Raw genomic sequence first — 19396 nt, forward strand, 5'->3', positions numbered from 1 at the left:
TCTTAAGTTGGGGCAGACCCTGGGGTTCAGGCTTGGTGTGAGAGTTGGAAACACACTTTCTCTACTCATCTCTATTCAGGATGCAACAGGGCTTTCTGGCCTTTAATCCACAAAACTGTCTTCGATCTCATGAGCTGGCCATGCTGAGTAGAAGGATATGTTTGCCTCACCAAGAGAGATTTAGAGATTCCTGAAAGATTGTCCACGTGTTTAAGTAGTTGAGGTTATTCAGCCATTTGCAGGTTTTATGAAAGTCCTCCAGGAAATAGCTCATTTTAAAGCTCATATTTTTTTGACGATGCCTTTAGCAATAGGCAGAAATAAAGGGGCTTTAAACCAGAACTGCTATTTATCTTTATTTTCATCTTAAAAAAAGTTGAAAGATTAAACTTGATGGCTTGCCACTGATGCTTTTTCACAGTGGGTTTCTGAGCAGGTCATTCTTCACCTCTTGGTTTTCTTTTTAAGTAGAAAAGAGGTATCTGGTAGCTCTAGATTGTGGCTTCTATGAAGACAGAAGTCCATTCTGGTCTTATCCACCACTGTATCCGCTATGCCCGGCACTGTGCAAACCATATAGGAGGTGCTTCATCCGTTTGCTGGATGGGGAGTTCAGTTGAGTGTCAGCTTAGTTTCCAGGTACTCGAGGCAGGCAGTGGTGTTTGCCGTCTCCATTGAGTGTATGGGATTTTCACCAATCAATTTGAAACAGGTCATTTCTCCACCCATTGGACTTTACTAGTCTTTGAGTTTGAAAATAGATTTGGACCAGCCCTGAAGACACTGGTAGAACCCTGGGAAAGGCTCCAGGTGACTTACAAAGCTTCTCTTAACCAGCAGCGCTGAAGGAACAATATCGTCCTTCCCTCACTTCAGAGGGTGGCCAGAGCTGAATACCCAGAGAGGGACAAGTAAGGGTCCAGTTCCAAAACATCATGAGGATGTATCATCCCACGTGTCACACCTGACAGTTACAGAGGAAACCCGCACCCAGAATGCACGTGCTGTCTTATGGGAACACTCAGCGCAGAGCGCTCAGGTCCGGCCACACTCGGGCTGTGCTTGGTCGTGCCATGGAATTCCTCAGGACTTTCTCAGCCTCCCTAATGGCAGAAGCCCCTTTACAGCAAGACATTTACCGTTTGTCTGAAAATAGCCGAACTGAGCCTTTTCTTCAGGCTATATAAGAAGTCTCTAGGCAGTGGGCACCGTCAGAAAGCCCAGAGCCTTGTGATAGCTCCCACCCTGCCTGGCTCAGATCTTCCCATTTTTTTCCTCTGGCACTAACCTAACCTTTTGTTTTTTTGTGTTTGTGTTTGTTTTTGTTTTTGCAGAGTTGGATTACAGAAACTCCTATGAAATTGAATATATGGAGAAAATTGGCTCCTCCTTACCTGTAAGTTCTTCTGCCTCGGGCCACTTAGGGGACTCGCTTTCCTGCCTTCAGGGGCCTCCTCCCCTGTGCAGAGTGTCTCTGGGAGCTCAGACCCCAAATCGAGTGTTTTCTGTGTACACAGCTTCCCGGGTGCACAGCAATGATGGACTGGGGCTGGGGGGTTGAGGTTTGTACTCAATCCACTTCGTTTGACATTTTCAGGGAGAAAATGATAGAATACAATTAGATGTCCTGCAGCATTACTTTCCTAGACTGAGAAAGAGCTAGAGATTTCTTTAAAAAAAAAAAAAAGGAGGTGGTAATGGTTTTTCAGGTATACGATTAGCTGTTTTTGAGAAATTGTTTTAATTAACTGAATATTTTCTTTGGGCAATAAGCCTTTCTCCCTGGTTTTTCATTTTAAGAGGTTATGATGGGCACTGTCTTTCCTGGCATAATACCTGCTGCCCTAGAGCATGTTATTCCAAGGGTGACCTCTTGCTGTTGTCAGCGATGCCCTCGGAGACATGTGGCACACAGGAGGGCTTGCTTGCTTGCAGCACTACACGGCCCTGGACATGTTGCTCTTTATCTTTCTTTGCATTAGTCATAGATGCCGGGGTTACTGCTTCCAAACTGCAGGTTGCTGTAAGTTAGACCTGAAGGTTGGGTGGGAGAATGTCCCCATGCACAGGCTTAACTCATGCGCCACATCAGTGAGATCACAGCTCCCTGAGTAAAGCACATGGGCTTTATCATCATCCCCTTGTGCGTTGCTTAAAGAGCTTAGCCCTGTGGCCACACCTGTGTCCCCAGTATCTGAGGCCATATACATAATACTGAGGGTGAGACATTTTACCGCTGAAGGGGAACTGTCGTGTGTTTTGAGATCTTTGATTTAAATGGATTGAAACCGCAAGGGGCCCCTTCCTCTTGTGCCACTACCCACTGCCTGGTGCGTTGGCAGGCCTCGCGGATGAATTTCGTGAGGAGCGTGCCCTGCTCAGGAACAGCAGAGCCACCCAGAGATTTCATGGCAGTGCAGAGCAGCATACCTGCCGGCCATTGCAGGGACTTATTTGGGGACCCCAGCAGGGCATGTGGAGGGGGTCTTTCAAGGTCTTCCCATCACTGAGAGATGCCAGTCTCCAGGGCTTGGCATCCCACAGCCCCTGTTTCTAGTCCAGCTGAGTTGCTCTCCAGGCCCTGCCCCTGCCCTGGGCTCATTCAGCTATGGTCAGCCCAGGTCTAGGCTCTTGCCCTACCTCTCTGTTTATCTGCAGTGGCCAGCACAGCTCCTGGCCCAGAGAGCGTGCTCAGTAAATGTTGGTGAATTGAACAAAGTCCAGCTCACCAACGCCGTGGCGTCTTCTCCGCTGGCCACGTTCCTACTTGAACTCAGTTGTACTTTCTCTGCATCCTCCTTCCCTCCTGGCCTCCCCACCTCACTCCTAACCAGGCCCCACTTCCTCCTCTCTTCCTGGTGGCTCCAGAACAATGAAGGCTTTTCCCTGATGGGTTATTTGCTCTCTGGTGAAGAGTGCTCCAGTTTTCATCTCCGTTGCACGTTCAGGCCAACTGTACCCAAGCTGATATGTGATTTTGATCCCTGCAGCAGGACGATGATGCCCCGAAGAAGCAGGCCTTGTACCTTATGTTTGACACTTCTCAGGAGAGCCCTGTCAAGTCATCTCCCGTCCGCATGTCAGAGTCCCCGACGCCGTGTTCAGGGTATGACTTCCATGATGAGAGAGTTACACATCATGCTGGATGTTCTAAAGCCTCTGAGCACCTTCATGCTGTTATTTTGACTTCATTTCGGTGCATAGATTCAGGCAGCTGACATGCCACATAATTTTTTTTTTTAAATAGAGACAGAGTCTCACCATGATGCCCAGGCTGGTTTCAAACTCCTGGGCTCAAGGGCTCCTCTCACCTCAGCCTCCCAAAGTGCTGGGATTATAGGCATGAGCCACAGTACCTGGCCAGCCCACACTTCAGTCTCTCTGTATGTCCACAGGGACATAAATGCATTGGTTTTGTTACTGGCTACCCTTTGGACTAAAGTGAAATCCTTCAGCAGTTGACTGTGTGTCCCACTCCCTACAATCTCGCCCAGTGCACACACACTTTATTCCATCATTTGTCTAAAGGGGGACACTGTGGCCCAGCATTCAAAGCTCGAATCCCACCTGTACCCCCTCCTGGTTGTGTGACCTGAAGTGAGGTACTTGCCTCTCCTGGGCCTCAGTTTCCTTGAATGTAAAGTAAAAGTAATAATGAAATGGACCTTGCAGGGATTTGATGAAGATTAAAGGAGGCTATCCGTCTTCCAGAGCATCCCCGAGCTGTGTGTTGGGGAGAGGGCACTCTGTCTACCAGAGAGATGCTGTGTGTAAAGCTCTTGTTGAAGTACCTGGCACACCTCAAGTGCCTGGTAAATGTACATTATTGATATGGGTGTTCATGTTTGCATTTATGAGGGCTGATGTTTGGAGCAGTGCATTGTTTGATCAAGTAAGTGTGGGCATTGCTGTGAGATTTGGACCAGCCTATTTTTGTCTGCCTGCCCCTTTAAGCAGGAGTAAAAGTGCTTGCATTGACTTCTCAGACTTACAAAAGAGACTCTGCAGGCTGCCCAGGGTGGTGAGAACAATGATGATGGTGGTTATGTTGTTAAAACAGTAGTGGCACCAGGTGACAGGTACCGCATTAAGTGCTTTACAGGCATGCAGCATCTCATTTAATCTTCACAGAGAGGTCCATTGTCTCCATCTTATAGAGAAGGAAATGGAGGCATGGTATCCAGTCACTTCCCCAGAGTCCACAACCAAGCAGCTGGTGGTCTGCTGAACTGCAGAGCTCGGGTCTGTAGCCAGTGGCATCTGTGCTTCTGCCCCTCCCTTGTCGCTTGGTCCTGGGGTGACTGCCCAGCCTAGAGGCTGCATGGCCACTGGAGACCTGGCTCATATCCCTCTGGAAGTCCAGGATTCCTTGTGATATTGACTTGGTCAGGGCATCCTGGTTGATTTCAGTGGGTTTCCCAATGAGAAGACTAAAGAAAGATGCCCTTTGCTTCCCCCAGGTCAAGTTTTGAAGAGACTGAAGCCCTTGTGAACACTGCTGCGAAAAACCAGCATCCTGTCCCACGAGGACTGGCCCCTAACCAAGAGTCACACTTGCAGGTGCCAGAGAAATCCTCCCAGAAGGAGCTGGAGGCCATGGGCTTGGGCACCCCTTCAGAAGCGATTGAAATTGTAAGTGGAGTTGGAGGGCCCCAGATCACGGGAGATGAGGTGTGGGCCAGCTGCGTGTTGTCACCAAGAAGGCCAGGCCTTCAGAGCAACACTTACCTGGCACCTGCCATGGGTCCCACCCTGACTCCCTGACCACAGAAGCCAACCTGGGAGATCCCGTACCATGAGGATGAGGGGAAGCTTCTCTATTCCCACCAGTGTGGTTTTGCATTTCCCACTTAAGTACTTTATATGCCTTCAGGGTTATTTAGTTTCCATTTTTTGCCCCTTAGGACTAGACTGTTGCTTTAGGGCAGTCGTTAAGCAGTCCTCTGCCGCTTCGTCCTTGATGGCAGAGGGCAAGGGACCCTTTTTTGGGAAACAGTTTTCCTGGGACTTAGTGATGGGAATTTCTCCTGTTCAAAGACCAGGATTTTTCCTCTCCCCAAGCCCTGTGGGGTCTTGCAGAGCAAACAGAGCTGAGCTGAAGGCCTCACCTACCCCCCAGTCCCTGCACAGCGCACGTGTCACATGGCCTTGTGCATTCCCCAAAGTAAGCGATGCCCACGCCACGGTCTTCCACACATCTGAAATGCACCATCCTTCTAGGTGAATTTTAGTTTTATTTCCTCTACCTCCCGCCCAGCAATCCCCAAGCAGGTGTGAAGCCCTTGATTTAGTGTGTTATTTTTGTTGTTCTGTGTTAGTAGGCCATTTCTCTTGTGCATCAAATGTTTATTGAGCACCTACTATGTGTTTGGCAGTTGGATGCTGGGGTGGATACTAGAAAAACAATAGCAAAAAGAGGGTCTAGATGTGAATCAATCTCTCACATGAATACTCTGAAGCACACGTCCATGGTTCACCTTCTACAAAGCTGGCTTCTGATTGTGAAGTCTTTCTGATCTATCAGAAGACACTTTTTCATTTGAAATCATCTTTCCGTGATTTAGAAAATGACCTTTACCAAAACCTTACTTCATATATATATATATTTGGAAGTATTTCTTGAAGAGTTATGTTACGTTTGGAAAACCCACTAGCTAACTGGCCTTTCACCTTCCGCTAGCTAGCTCCCACTCACTGACCAGGGAGTGAGGGTGGCGTGGGGGTGGGAGGACACTGAAGGCTATGCTTTTGGGGAGGGGGTCGGGTCTGCCAATCTCAAGATGTCCATTGTCAGCATGTGGGAATTAGTCTAGATGAAACCACAAGTAATGGCAGCTAATTGATACTCTCTTTAGCCTCAAGGCAAAAATGTCCAGCAAATGGCTGCATGGCCCTTGCTTGGAATCAATGTCACTCTCTGTTCTCCTCTATTTTTCTTGTGTGTCCTCCTCTCTGCCGGCGTTCAGACAGCTCCCGAGGGCTCCTTTGCCTCTGCTGACGCCCTCCTCAGCAGGCTAGCTCACCCCGCCTCTCTCTGTGGTGCACTTGACTATCTGGAGCCCGACTTAGCAGAAAAGAACCCCCCACTATTCGCTCAGAAACTCCAGGTTTGTAGCCCACGTGTGACCTTTTGGGAGTTTGTCAAAACCTCAGTAGAGAATGAACCCCCGAGGCCCAAATGAAATAAGGCAGGATTTGATGAGGAACTGCCGAGAACGTTCCCAGTGACATATCTTCCCCTCAAAGGATGGTATATGTGACGTTCTTTACCCACGATACCAAAGTGATGTAAATTGTGTGATTACATATTGAACAAACCATTTCTATTTCAATTTACAAACTGGGCCCAAATAGTCATTATTTAGAAGCATTGATAGCCCCCAAAGCAGTTTCTGTGATTTATTCACTGAACCAAGAATATTAGATCACCGCTGAGCCAAGCCGTTTATATATACGTGGCTATCTCAGACTCCCAGTGAGATAACATCTGGGCTCAGTCTTGCATCTGGAACCAAAAACAATGATCTACTCTGTGCTTTAAATTTGACAACTTAATTTGATATCCTCTAGACTAGGATGTTCAGAGCAAACCTAGAGAGATTGTTAACAGCCATCTGAGAGATGCAGCTCCATTCATGGAAACTATTGGCCAACTTTACCTTAAGAAAGAAAAAGGGAAAGAAATGAAAGAAAAGAGAACAGTAAAAATTTTGATCCCATTTTGAAAATCATTTCGTATTCAACTGCACAATACTTCCTGACAATCAGAAGGGTGATTTTTAGAAAAGGAAATTAAATGCTTATTTCATGATCTGCTGAGGTGCTAATTGTGAGAGAAAGGCGGAGCGCGTGTTTTTCCCGAGTGCCTGTCATGACACATTTTCGTGGCACGTTCATTTCTCGGATGTGGAAACCATTGACGTCTGTCTTGATGCATTTCCCTGCGGTTTGCCCACACTCCCTGTGGGCAGGAGGAGTTAGAGTTTGCCATCATGCGGATAGAAGCCCTGAAGCTGGCCAGGCAGATTGCTTTGGCTTCCCGCAGCCACCAGGATGCCAAGGTACCGGTTTGCTGCTGCGTGCGCCACCTCCTGAGAATGTCATGTGTGCCGCTGGGGTCCAGAAGCTGCTTTGCTAACCATCCGCCAGGCGGGCATCATCGGTGTCCAGCAAAGGGTCGTTTCCAAAAAGCTGAAAGCGTCACTCTTGCATAAATACACACTGAGCACATAGCCAAGATCCATTTAAGTCGATAATGCTAAACCGCGGGATAGTAATGCTGGCTAAATGAGAGAGAATACAGAGACCAATGTATGGGTCAGTAGGTTAAAGAAGGCTAGCCTAAGATGGCAAAGTTGGATAGAAAACTGGTTAGCACCAATTCAACAGAGCAAAACAAAATCATGACCTTTGAGGGTTTTTTTTTTCTACAGATACCATTTGCTTCTCTATTGAGCAAACATAATTTGCAACTTTTCTATTTTCTGCAAGTTAACGTCTGACTTTGTTGAGACAAGGCCCTAATCAATAATACATAGTAAGTGAAACCAAGACATTTGATAATATTCTAGACCAGGCTTAAGCAATTCTTTCTGTAAAGTGCAAATGATGAGTATTTCCAGCCTTGTGGGCCGTACTGTCTGGCACTGTTCCAATAAAACTTTTATTTGTTTGTTTGTTTGTTTTTTTACAAAAAACAGCAGTGGGCCATTTGGCCCGTGGAGTTTCCCAATTCCTAGTTTTAGCATGGAGTATGACATTGACAGGGCATGCAGAAATCTTTTTGCCTGGCTTCCAAGTTTGGGGTAACTTTTATTAACAATTTGAATGAGTTGCTGATGAGGTGCAGAACGTGTGTTTGCCCCTGGACTGCCCATGCAAACCTTGGTCTCTGAGGGCGGCCTCGTTCCCACCCCTCACCCCACCCCAAGTTGGATAGCCCGATGAACCTGGTGTGTCTGACTGTGCTCTGTGGCTTTGAACAAGTAGGTGAACCTCTTCGAGCCTTAGTATTGCCGTTCGTGAGATGAGGCCAATAGCCAGTGTACAGGTTGCTGTGAGGATGACAGATGTCTGGTGTGTGGAGAGTGGCACCATGCTTGACACATAGTAGGTGTGTGATAAAGGAAAGCCGCTGTTGTTAGCTGACACTTCCCTCTTGCTTCTGTTACCTGATCAGGTGCTCCCAGCATCTCTCCTCGGTAGGTGGATCCGGGTCCCATTTTACATATGGGAGATGGAGCCACTTGACGGTGATTCACCAGCCTGTTGGGGACTAGAACTCAGGTCTCCAAGTGAGAGGCCCCTCGCTGGGTGTGGTGGTACACACCTGTAGTTCCAGCTACTCGGGAGACTGAGGTGGGAGGATTGCTTGAGCCCAGGAGTTCAAGGTTACAGAGAGCTGTGATCACTTGATTGCACTCCAGCCAAGGTGACAGAGCGAGACCCTATCTTTTAATTGAAAAAATACAAATGGGAGCCCCTGGCCTGCCTGCCTGGAGTAACAGCTCATCTGCAGGGGGGCAGTGAGGTCTGTGTCTCTCATCCTTGGTACAAGAGTAGGAGTTCCGGCTGCTGCTCCAGCCCTGAGGGCCCCGTAGTGAGGTCTCCTTGGCCATACCCAAAAGAGAGACCCCTTCCAGAGACAGTGGGTGCTTACACTGTGGGTGTGCAGGCTGGGAACAGCGAGACCCAAGGCAGGGACAAGAATGTCAATACAGATTGGGGATGTCCTCGTTCTTGTTGCCAAACCATAAGCTTAGGTTGAATTTCCATGAAAGCGAGATTTTTAGAAAGCATGAAGCAGTGAGGATTTTCCCCCCACTAGATTTATTTCTAGACATCCTTGGGGCCTAAAGACAGAATGAATTGCATGCAGTTTAGCCACTGTAAGTACCATGTATTCCTGTCCAGAGTTTGAGGTGGAATTGAGCATGTTTAGTGAGTAGCTCAGGGTGGATATGGAGTGTGCTGAGTGCTTTGGTCCCCCTGCCACCTCCTTTGGAGAGCGGCCAGAGATGACTGTTGGCGAATAATGGCCAGGAGTTGACGTTTTGTCAATTACAGGCTGTTCTCAGAATATGTGCCCCAATTCTGAGTTAGAAAATAGAGTCATGTGTGTTCATAGTATATAGGTCGGAGAGGCAGCCCAAGCCACCTCTTTTATTTCAGAGGCGTATGCTCAAAGGAGTATTCTGTGACTGTCTTGGAGTATATAGGGAATATTTTTCTCTAGCAGAGTAACTTGTATTGCTTTTGTTAAGAAGTGCATTACCTGGTGATGTTGGCCCGTGGAAAATAGATGGTGTTCCTGTAGCTACCCAGCCCGAGGGTGGTCCACGGGCCTGACCTCAAGTTGGTCCGTGTGGGTTTCTTTTTCATATAGAAAGATTGTTCCTTGCTGCATTGGAAGCTCCTGATGCATAGGAAGAGAAAACAGCAGCTGTGTAACCAATTTGCCTTTTTTTCTGGCCATATATTTCAGCGGTAGGTGACACAGCTCTGTCATTTTGCCAACGTGGTCTTAAGCTGTTGCTAGCACAAAGATGAAATCACTTGGAATGAAAAATATCATATTGCATGGATGAAAATCACCATAAGCTAGAGTGGGGAGTGATTTTCCGGTTGTTCCCTAGAGCAGCTTTGACTTCCATTTCTCTCTAGACTGATGGAGAGCTGAGTCAGCCTTGCAGGAGCTGCAGTGGGGGTTTCTTCATCTCAGTTAGAAAATGTGAGAAATGAGGAAAAGTCCTTAGGGCCCGGGGTGTCGGGCTGCAGTCTTACCATTACTTTCCTTCCACATCCTTCTGGTCAAACGGAATTTGGTTGTGTCCTCCTGGGAGTGAACCTGACGAAGGTCACTGGAAATGTGGTACAGGAGCCCTGAATTTAACACTCAGCCACGTCAGATAGAACCTGAATGTTGTGTCTGGGTGGCTCTCCAAGAGGCACAGGCTGTGGGCCTTTCTGGATTGGGGGACCCAATATAAAGATGGAAGGATGTGTCTGGGTTCCTTAGGAACAAGGCCATACAAATAACAAGCTTCAGGAAGGGGGCAAGTCCTAGCAAGAGGCCCCCAGGGCGGTTGACTGGTGTGGCCCCTCAGTCCTGGCTTAGAAGAGGCCTATGCCTGGAGCTCACATGAGCAAGAGAAGGAGTTGGGGCCACCTGTGTTGTCGTTGAGCAGCCTGGCAGCATGCTCTGTGTTTCCCTCTCTATTGCTGTGTCACAGACTACCCCCACCCATACACACACATTGAGCCGAGGTTCAAAAGGAGGGAGACGTGATGCCCAAAAGCCACAAGTACAGCCTGAGAGGAGTGACAAGGACCAGCTTGCGAGCGCCTGTGTATTTGGCCATTTGGAGCCTCTGTGGTCATTGCCTGGAGGCTGTGTCTTGACTCGGTGGGCAGGAGCGGCTGGCTGTTGCCGGTGGTGCCACCTGTGGGAGTGGCATAAGGCCTGATGCTGAGTGCCTCCCCATGATCACCGCTCCTACTGGGCTTGGGGACTGCCTGTGGTCAGAATTGGATGGGGCAGCACCCAGCGGAGGCCACTCTCCTGCGTGGGTGGCGGCACATGACCTGGACACCCTCTGAGCACGAGGCCTGTATCCATGCACCATGGCCTTGGTCCAGGTGGCTGTCATCTCCCTAGCTCATCCTGACTCCTGGCCTCACCCCTCCGTGGCCCCTCTGGCATGGCTCTCCCAGCCTTGGATGGCAGGTGCTCTCCCCAGAATTGGCCTCTCTCTGCTCCAGGGGACAGGGATCCTGCCACAGTGCTAGCCCCTCCCCTCCATGTCTGGCAGCAGGGAACTGTCGACAAGGGGGCTAGGATGCCACCCCCAGCTGCCAGCAGGAAGGACCCCAGGCACAGCCTGCAGGTCTGAAGTGGGTGACAGTGGCCAGAGGTTCTCACAGGTCGCAGGACTTCAGTGGAGTGAAGGTTGGAAATTGGTTACAAAGGCCATGCCTTCTGCGTCACAGCCATTTCACATTTCAATTTGTGATTCTAGTGGCTTTTTTGGCCCCTCTAAAGTAGCAAGTGAGGGTTATGTGAGAGAAACAAAGCTTAATCTAAAAATGTCTGATCTTAAAATATCAGCGACAGACAAAGCTATCAATTTCTGTTAAAAACAATTCTTGGTTGTAAGGGGAAACCAGAGTGTACACAATGAATTTCATCAACATGCAGATACTCAGGCAGTAATTCAAGAGGGCTCTGAAGTCATCTGTTCCTTTATTGAAAACACCAGGTGGCCGGGATGAAGGGGTCAGTGAACAGTCTACATGGTAGTGTCCATTTGCATTTTCTTAGAAACCCCATTATTTTATTGATTTTTTTTCATTCCCCTTCTTGTTTTACAAAGGATTTTAGGCAACATAAAGATAATTAATTCCTTCATTAGTCATATTTAGTTTCTGCCCAGTATGATAAAGTTAGTTTTAATTAAATCAATTTTTCTCCTGCGCTGCAGGGAGCCTGCTTATTTTGATCAGAATTGAATCTCATTCTGGGAAACCTTGTGCCCCAGTCTCTGAGATTCTCCATTTTATTCATCTTCAGAAGGTCCACGCTGAGTTTGATGGTGACTAATGTTGTTTTCATTTTGAAATTTTATTGCTCATTAAAAAAAACACACACATTTGTTGACTTTAAAAGTGAACAGTTTTTGTTTTTCCTTTTAAAATCCTTTGCCTTTTAAAAATTTTTTTAAGACAGAGTCTCACTCTGTCACCCAGGCTGGAGTGCAGTGGCGCGATCTCAGCTCACTGCAACCTTCGCCTCCTGGGTTTCAAGCGATTCTCGTGCCTCAGCCTCCCCAGTAGCTGGGATGACAGGCATGCACCACCACACCTGGCTAATTTTTGTATTTTTAGTAGAGACAGGGTTTTGCCATGTTGGCCAGGCTGGTCTTGAACTCCTGGCCTCAAGTGATCCACCTGCCTCAGCCTCCCAAAGTGTTTGGATTACAGGTGTGAGCCACTGCAACCGGCCCCCAATTTTTTTTTATTAAAAATTTTTCTAGAGATGAGATCTCACAATGTTACCCAGGCTGTTCTCAAACTCCTGGCCTCGAGGGATCCTCCCACCTCAGCCTCCCAAAGTGTTGGGATTACAGGTGTGAGTGAGCCACCGCACACGGCCCAGAATTTTTTTCAGAATTGTGTGTTTATGAACTTTCTCCATAAGGACAAATATTGAGTCTTGATCTCTGTGTCATTTTTCAACTACTTCCTGAGAAGTTCCCCCATGACAAGCAGAACTGTGAAACCCATTTTCCAATAGCAGAGATGAACCCCTGCATGTGAGGCTCTGGCCCTGTGGCTTGGTGGTGCCCTTGCTTCTGGGAGGTCAGCCTGCCTCTGCTGAGGGCTATTAGTATGTATTCTGGTCAAGCGTCCTTAAAACGGGGACTTCTTGAGGGCCTGAGCCTGCCCTGTTCTCACATGAGCGAGTCTCTGGGGTCTGCTTGAAGGGGACTGTGTACTTCCATCTCTGGCCAGTGGATCATTTGGGTCCTGCTTCAGGGTCACCCCAAGTATGCAAGGCCAGGCAGGGGCCAAGAAACCCAGGCAACAGACGTTCAATCTTCCAGGACAACCGAAACTATATAGTTTCACCCTGCATGTATACAGCTAACTAACCGGTCCTAACTCAGTCATCTCCGGTCCTATCCATTAAACTTCTTGAGTTTTCCAAGCTGTCTCCCTTCTCGGGTTCATTTTCCCTGATGCTGTCGTAGGGTAGGCACGCCTGTTCTGGTGGTGGAAGAGACAAATTCTGCACAGGTACCTTTAGGTCCTCCCCCTTCCCAGTTACTGTTGGCTCTTTAATCTTACCTGCTGTCCTTGATAAGCCCTCATCATTCTTTCCCCAAATCTCTCTCTCTCTACTACACTGTGGTAGCCTTTCACCATTCAATTTCTTCTCATAATTTCCCAAGGGAAGAAGCAGCCTACTCTGCCTGTTAGAGCACTCTAGTATTGATAACTAGGGTAGAGGTTCGCTGGGCAGCCATGACAGCGCCACGAGGTTAATGCATAGGACTGCGAGTGTGGTTGGTTTGATGTTTCTTTTGCAGTAGAAGTAGACTGACAACCCGGCTGTGCTGGTCGATGATGCTGCTAACACCGCATTTCAACTGTGTTGCAAATTGCCGAGCATTTTGTGCAAAGGGAAAAAGAATAACCACAGACTCCTCCTCACCTGTGGGAGGCCAGTATCTGTCCTCCACAAAAGGCTGTAAAGCTTCAAACCAACATCAGTTGGGTAGGTTGGGGTGGTGGATCATGCCACTTGTTCAGGGTCTAATCAGCAAATGTGGATATTGTCATTGACCCAGTTTTTAATTTTCCCATTAACGTAACAGACTTCATGGCAACAGAACTCTTACATAACTCTTACATAACTCCAACATAACTCTTACATCCAGAGACTCTACCTAGCCAAAGGTGATATTGGTTGACAACTACAGTAGGCTTTAAGCTTTGTGTGACTCACATCCTTTCAAACAGAGCTAAACAAATGCCCCTAAAATGGAAATGTAAACAGTCTTGCAAAAGTGATCAAATCTGTGGTTATTCAAAACTAGGCAAACGTAGACTAGAATTCAACATTATTCACCATTGAGATCTCATTTTGGAAGTGGAGGCTGCTGAATAGTGCCCTGGGTTCTCAGGCGCTGTGCCTAAGTGGCTCAGTGAGTGATAAATGGCAGAGATAAGCAGGTACCAGACATGCTGGACTCCAAGGCCTCGGAGCTTAAGGGGCCTCTGCCATTAACCCCTTTGTCTGCCTGCCCAGGTGCAGAATGATAGATCTCCATCCATAGACTGGACTCGGCATTTCCCTGTTCATCAGTCTTTGCACTTTCTCATACTTTTGATGTTCTTTGTTTCAAAACCATACAATTGGCCCATTCATGAGAGGGTGAGTGTAATCCTCTTTGTCATATGATTAATGCTAACTTTTTTTTTTTAATTAAAAACGATTCCACAGAGAGAGGCTGCTCACCCAACAGACGTCTCCATCTCCAAAACAGCCTTGTACTCCCGCATCGGGACCGCTGAGGTGGAGAAACCTGCAGGCCTTCTGTTCCAGCAGCCCGACCTGGACTCTGCCCTCCAGATCGCCAGAGCGGAGGTATCGTGGCATGTGGTGTAATTACCCTCTTCCTGCCACTTATAAATACGTATGCTCGTGGTCCACAAAGCCAGAGTCTTTGGAGACAGACTTTGTCCTCTGAATGCTGCAGGCAAAGATGTGTGGCACACCATGCGTTTTGATCTTCCTAGACGCTATCGTGTAATGGGCCTTTTGGCCTTGTTGAATTTACAACAAAAAGCGTGCCCCTTTCAGTTGCTCCCCAGTGGGCACTGTGAAAGTCTGATATCTGGCTGCTTTCTTTTTTATGCTCGGGGAAGTTCTCTGAATGTAATTATGGTTTGTTGTAGGAAGTTTTCATTCCACATTTATTCACCGTCTCCTTTTCTTGATCTATGAATTGCTCAGAGCCGAATTCACTCATTTGGGGCTAACCTTTCTCTTCTTCTCTCTGAAACTAGATCATAACCAAGGAGAGAGAGGTCTCAGAATGGAAAGATAAATATGAAGAAAGCAGGCGGGAAGTGATGGAAATGAGGTCAGTTGGGGAGCTGGGCCTTCCTCGTGCCTGAGGGATACTTACCTGTGGTTTAATAATGACTGGAGCTGGTGTGGTCCACAGAAGAGTGTCTTCTGTGGAAGTTCTCTCTTCTTTATTACACACAGTTCATATTTTTCTAAAAGTATTTTTACTCTATTACTATTACTAAAATAGCATGCACATGAATTAAAGAATGCATTCAAATAAATGTATGTACAATGCAAAACAGATCTCCCCACTCAGCCTCCAGTTCCACAACTCGCAGGTGACTATCTTCTGTTTCTGGTGGATCCTTCCAATAATTTTCCATTTCTCATCACAAATGTAACAATGAGTGTAAACAGCCTCTTTTTTCTCCAAAATAAATGAGAGCTTGCAGTATACATCATTCTACACTCTTTTTAATTAATTAATTTTTTTTTTTGAAACAGAGTTTCGCTCTTGTTGCCTCAGCTGGAGTGCAGTGGCGCCATCTCGGCTCACTGCAACCTCCAACTCTGCCAGGTTCAAGTGATTCTCCTGCCTCAGCCACCCGAGTAACTGGGATTACAGGTGCCTGCCACCATGGCTGGCTAATTTTTTGTATTTTTAGTAGAGTCAGGGTTTCACCATGTTGGCCAGGCTGGTCTCAAACTCCTGACCTCAGATGATCCACCCGCCTTGGCCTCCCAAAGTGCTGGGATTACAGGCATGAGTCGCTGCGCCTGGCCCACCATGGCTGGCTAATTTTTTGTATTTTTAGTAGAGTCAGGGTTTCACCATGTTGGCCAGGCTGGGCTCAAACTCCTGACCTCAGATGATCCACCCGCCTCGGCCTCCCAAAGTGCTGGGATTACAGGCATGAGTCGCTGCGCCCCACCACTCTTTTTAAATTTAATAGCATATTTTTGACATATTTTTTATTCCTCTCTGCCTCGTTCTGTTTAACAGGTGCTTAATGGTCCATTGTATGGATATAACATAATTAATTTAAACAGTCTCTGTGGACAAACATTTAGGATGTTTCCTGACTGTAGCTTAAATGATTTATTTTCATTTGTGGTATATTATAATAGAAATATAGTCACCATGTATAGTGTACATAAGTACAATGGCCGATACTAGTTTTTTGTGTGTGTGTTTTTTTGAGACGGAGTGTCCCTCTTGTTGCCCAGGCTGGAGTGCGATGGTGCGATCTCGGCTCACTATAACCTCCGCCTCCCGGGTTCAAGTGGTTCTCCTGCCTCGGCCTCCCAAGTAGCTGGGATTACAGGCGCCTGCCACCATGCCCGGCTAATTTTTGTTTTGTATTTTTAGTAGAGACGGGGTTTTACCATGTTGGCCAGGCTGGTCTTGAACTCCTGACCCTAGGTGATCTGCCTGCCTTGGCCTCCCAAAGTTCTGGGATTTCAGGCATGAGCCACTGCACCCGGCCCCGATACTAGTTTATTATCAAAATCAATTGCATTCCTGGCTACCATTTTAAGCAGAAAAGCGAACTGTAGGTAATCATATCCCGTTTTCTAGGTCATCGTAGGATCTTCCTGAAAATTCTCCTGTTCGTTCCTTCTTTCTGCTGATGGTTCCCTGTGACCACCTCTGGACATTGAGCCTAGCGTGCTATTTCACATTCAAACGAAAGCCCTGCATTTGCATTATTTTTAAACCTCTTTGTTTTTTCTCTTATTTGGGGATATGGGTGGTTCCAGTTTTTTTACATGCACTGAAAATGAGGCATGGCACCCAAGAAGGCTGGAAGTTCTGTCTCTAATTTCTTTTGCCTCCTGGGAGCTTTGCCTTCTTGGTGCCTGGGGAGTGCTTATTCGTGGTTTGAGAAGTCGTACCACTGAGGGGCCCCCAGGAGGTGCCATTTACTAGCTGATGTGGTAGGATTTCAAGATGTCACCAGCTGGTGCAGATGGATCGGCATTTGGTAGCCCGAATGTCAGCCCGTCAGCCTCTGGAGTTAGACTAGGTGAAAACCAGGCTCTGCTTCCCAGCCACTCCGGGGCATCTTACTTAACTCTGCCTCACTTTGCTTATTAACTTGAAAATGGGGGTAAATAACAGGGCCTCAACAGAGTAGAGCAGAAGGATTATGAACAAAGGCTGCGGAGTCTGACGCTTGGATTCACATCTGGGCTCTGCCACTTGGCAGCCTTGGGATCCTGGAAGAGTTTCTGAATCACTCTTACTCCACCCCAGCGTCTTCATCAGTAATGCTGGGAACAGTGAGAGCACTGCCTCTTAGGGTCATTGTGAGGGTAAAGTGAAAAAACAGCACAGCTAAGCTATTTTCAGGTCCCTGGTCTCTCCACGCTTCCAAAAGGACACGTCCCTTACCTCCTTGTGTCCTCAGCAGTGATGAGTGGTTAGACAGGGCAGCCTCAAAGATCTATCACAGCTTGGTGATTCTGAGATGCAAGGAGGTGTTGTTTAACGGCAGAAAACACAGAATCGCTCCTGTGTAGGATTTGGAAAGAACCCTCGGAGGCTCATCTCATGGTTACCTTTCTTGGGAGTCCATTCTGGGGTGAGACACTGACCTTGGGACCAAGGTTGAGCAGCCAAGGGCAGGCACCCAGCATCAGACTTTGCAGAATGCATTCTACCTTCATTATTCCTTTTACCCTTATTGAATTTCCCATACAGCCCTGAAAGGTGGGGTCTAGGAAAATCCTTACTCTACCAAGGAGTAAGCAGAGCGCCCGCAGCTTCCATGAATGTCGTGCTCAGGGTCACACAGCTGGGAGGGGCACGCTCAGCGGGAGCCCAGGCCTCCTGACCGGGGTGGGGGTCTCTATGTTTTTCTGTCATTAGGGTCCTGGATCTTCAACAGTTATCCGCTCTTGGTTCTCTTGTGGGGAATAATTACTGGATAATGTAGGTGAACCCCTGATTCTTTTTGAGACGTTTCTTCCAGCAGATTGGCTTTGGAGAAAGGACGTCTTCACACATCAGTCCTTCCATTTGGGGACAGCTGGGAGGCAGTATGACAAACAGGGGATCTTAGTGCTTTTGTGCAGTTACTGTCTACTGAGGCTTCCCAAGAAGTTTACTCTGGGCCAGTAGGAGATGAGATTTGTGTTCAGTGATGCCAGATGCATGAGATGCTTTGGAAGAAGATGCGGATAAAAGGTGATAGGGTTCCAAGGAGAAATCAAGGAAGGCTTCTTGAAGGAGACACCATTTGAATTGGACCTTGAGAAACAGACTGTGAGGGGTAGAAATAGAGAGAAAGTGAATAACATGGGCAGAGGCATGGGGATGAGAAGGCCGAGAGCAAACAAGAAATCATTGGTTCTCACTGAGCCACTGTGTTCATGACGTGGTGTGGAAGGAGGTAAGATGGATGAGGGAGGTTGGGCCCAGGTTGTAAAGACCTCAGTTGTCAGGCTGGAGGTTTGGCTTTATTTTTAATTTTTAAATTTTTTTAGAGATGGAATCTCGCTCTGTTGCCCACGCTGGAGTACAGTGGCACAATCATAGCTCACTGCAGCCTCAGACTCCTGGGCTCAAGTGATCCTCCCACATTAGTCCCTCGAGTAGCTAGGACCACAGACGCAGACCACCACACCTGGTTAATTTTGTATTTTTTGTAGGGACGGTGTTTCACCATGTTGCCCAGGCTGGTCTCGAACTCTTGGACTCACGCAAACCTTCTGCCTTAGCCTCTTGAGTAGCTAGGACTACAGGTGCACACCACTATGCCTTATTAATTTTTTTTTTCATTTTTGTATAGGCAGGATCTGGCTGTGTTGCCCAAGGTGGTCTCAAAATCCTAGCCTTAAGTAATCCACCAGCCTCAGCCTTCTCAGTACCTGGGACTACAGGCATGCACCACTCTACCTGGTTTGATTTTTTTTCTTAGTGGGCAGTGAGGGATGTTGAAGGCTTTGCACAAGGGAGTGGCATATTTAGAGTCATGCACCAGGAAAATGAGCGTGCAGGGCGAGGGCTGACATTGAAGGTGACCCTGGAAGTTGGGGCCCTGCTGGACATGGGTCAGGCTGTGGCGTCCAGCTGTGTGAGATGGAAAACCATTCTGTTGTCATGACTCCAACGTGTCTTTACTTCTCTTATAGGAAAATAGTGGCCGAGTATGAGAAGACCATCGCTCAGATGATAGGTAGGTGTCCTGACCTGCGGCGGCTCAGGCCGGCCCCGATGTTTCTGAACTATGAGGAGGCCTTGGAAGATAGGAGGCTCAGAGTGGGTTTCTGGTAGAGCGTGAAGCCTTTCAGGGAAGGACCAGAGCATTCCAGAAAATATGGCTTTGCCCCAGGACAGAGTCTGGGGCTTCTTGGTAACACCCCCCTGAACTGTGCCATAGCATTATTCACACCCATGGGAAGCCATGGCAGTCACCTGCCAGCCACCATCTGACTCAGCCAAGGACTCTCTACCTTGTGGGGAAAGAGATTCCTTTTGGGTGGGATATTTGGGGGATTTTTTCTTTTTGCTTGTGGGAGATAATAGGAATCAAATCCCTAGACCCTAACTTAGTTTAGACTCAAATGACACCTCAGCCTTTCCACAAGGACCCAGGGACAAGGACAGTGGACCATGGCGTGATTGTCCGCCTCCTTCCTCCCGTGACCATGGCAGGCCCTGTTCACTGACCCCAGCACTGTTTCTCACTGAGATTGGACGCTGCCTCGGAATCCTTCTTAACACGGCGTCCCTGGCAGCCAGTACTGAGAAATTTGCTTTGGCTCACAATAAAAGAAGGCCTCAAGTTATAAGCTACACATCCCTGGGCCTTT

The 19396-nt window shown here is 47.7% G+C and overlaps 1 protein-coding gene across 24 annotated transcripts in view; it reads left to right on the forward strand.

Moving 5' to 3' along the window:
- TACC2 (transforming acidic coiled-coil containing protein 2) overlaps positions 1–19396 on the forward strand; it is a 258017-nt gene that overhangs the window by 226712 nt on the left and 11909 nt on the right. For 11 of the 24 annotated variants that reach the window (XM_063782189.1, XM_054660567.2, XM_054660560.2 and 8 more), the window contains 8 exons: positions 1335–1396; positions 2991–3106; positions 4461–4632; positions 5967–6107; positions 6972–7061; positions 14006–14149; positions 14572–14648; positions 18716–18759. In XM_063782189.1, coding sequence (XP_063638259.1) covers positions 1335–1396; positions 2991–3106; positions 4461–4632; positions 5967–6107; positions 6972–7061; positions 14006–14149; positions 14572–14648; positions 18716–18759 — 846 coding nt within the window. Of the gene's footprint in view, positions 1–1334; positions 1397–2990; positions 3107–4460; positions 4633–5966; positions 6108–6971; positions 7062–14005; positions 14150–14571; positions 14649–18715; positions 18760–19396 lie in introns of those variants that run through there. The other 13 variants (XM_054660571.2, XM_054660572.2, XM_054660574.2 and 10 more) reach the window with 3 other exon arrangements.

The sequence above is a fragment of the Pan troglodytes genome, chromosome 8, assembly GCF_028858775.2.
Source record: "Pan troglodytes isolate AG18354 chromosome 8, NHGRI_mPanTro3-v2.0_pri, whole genome shotgun sequence".
Classification (NCBI taxonomy): domain Eukaryota; kingdom Metazoa; phylum Chordata; class Mammalia; order Primates; family Hominidae; genus Pan; species Pan troglodytes.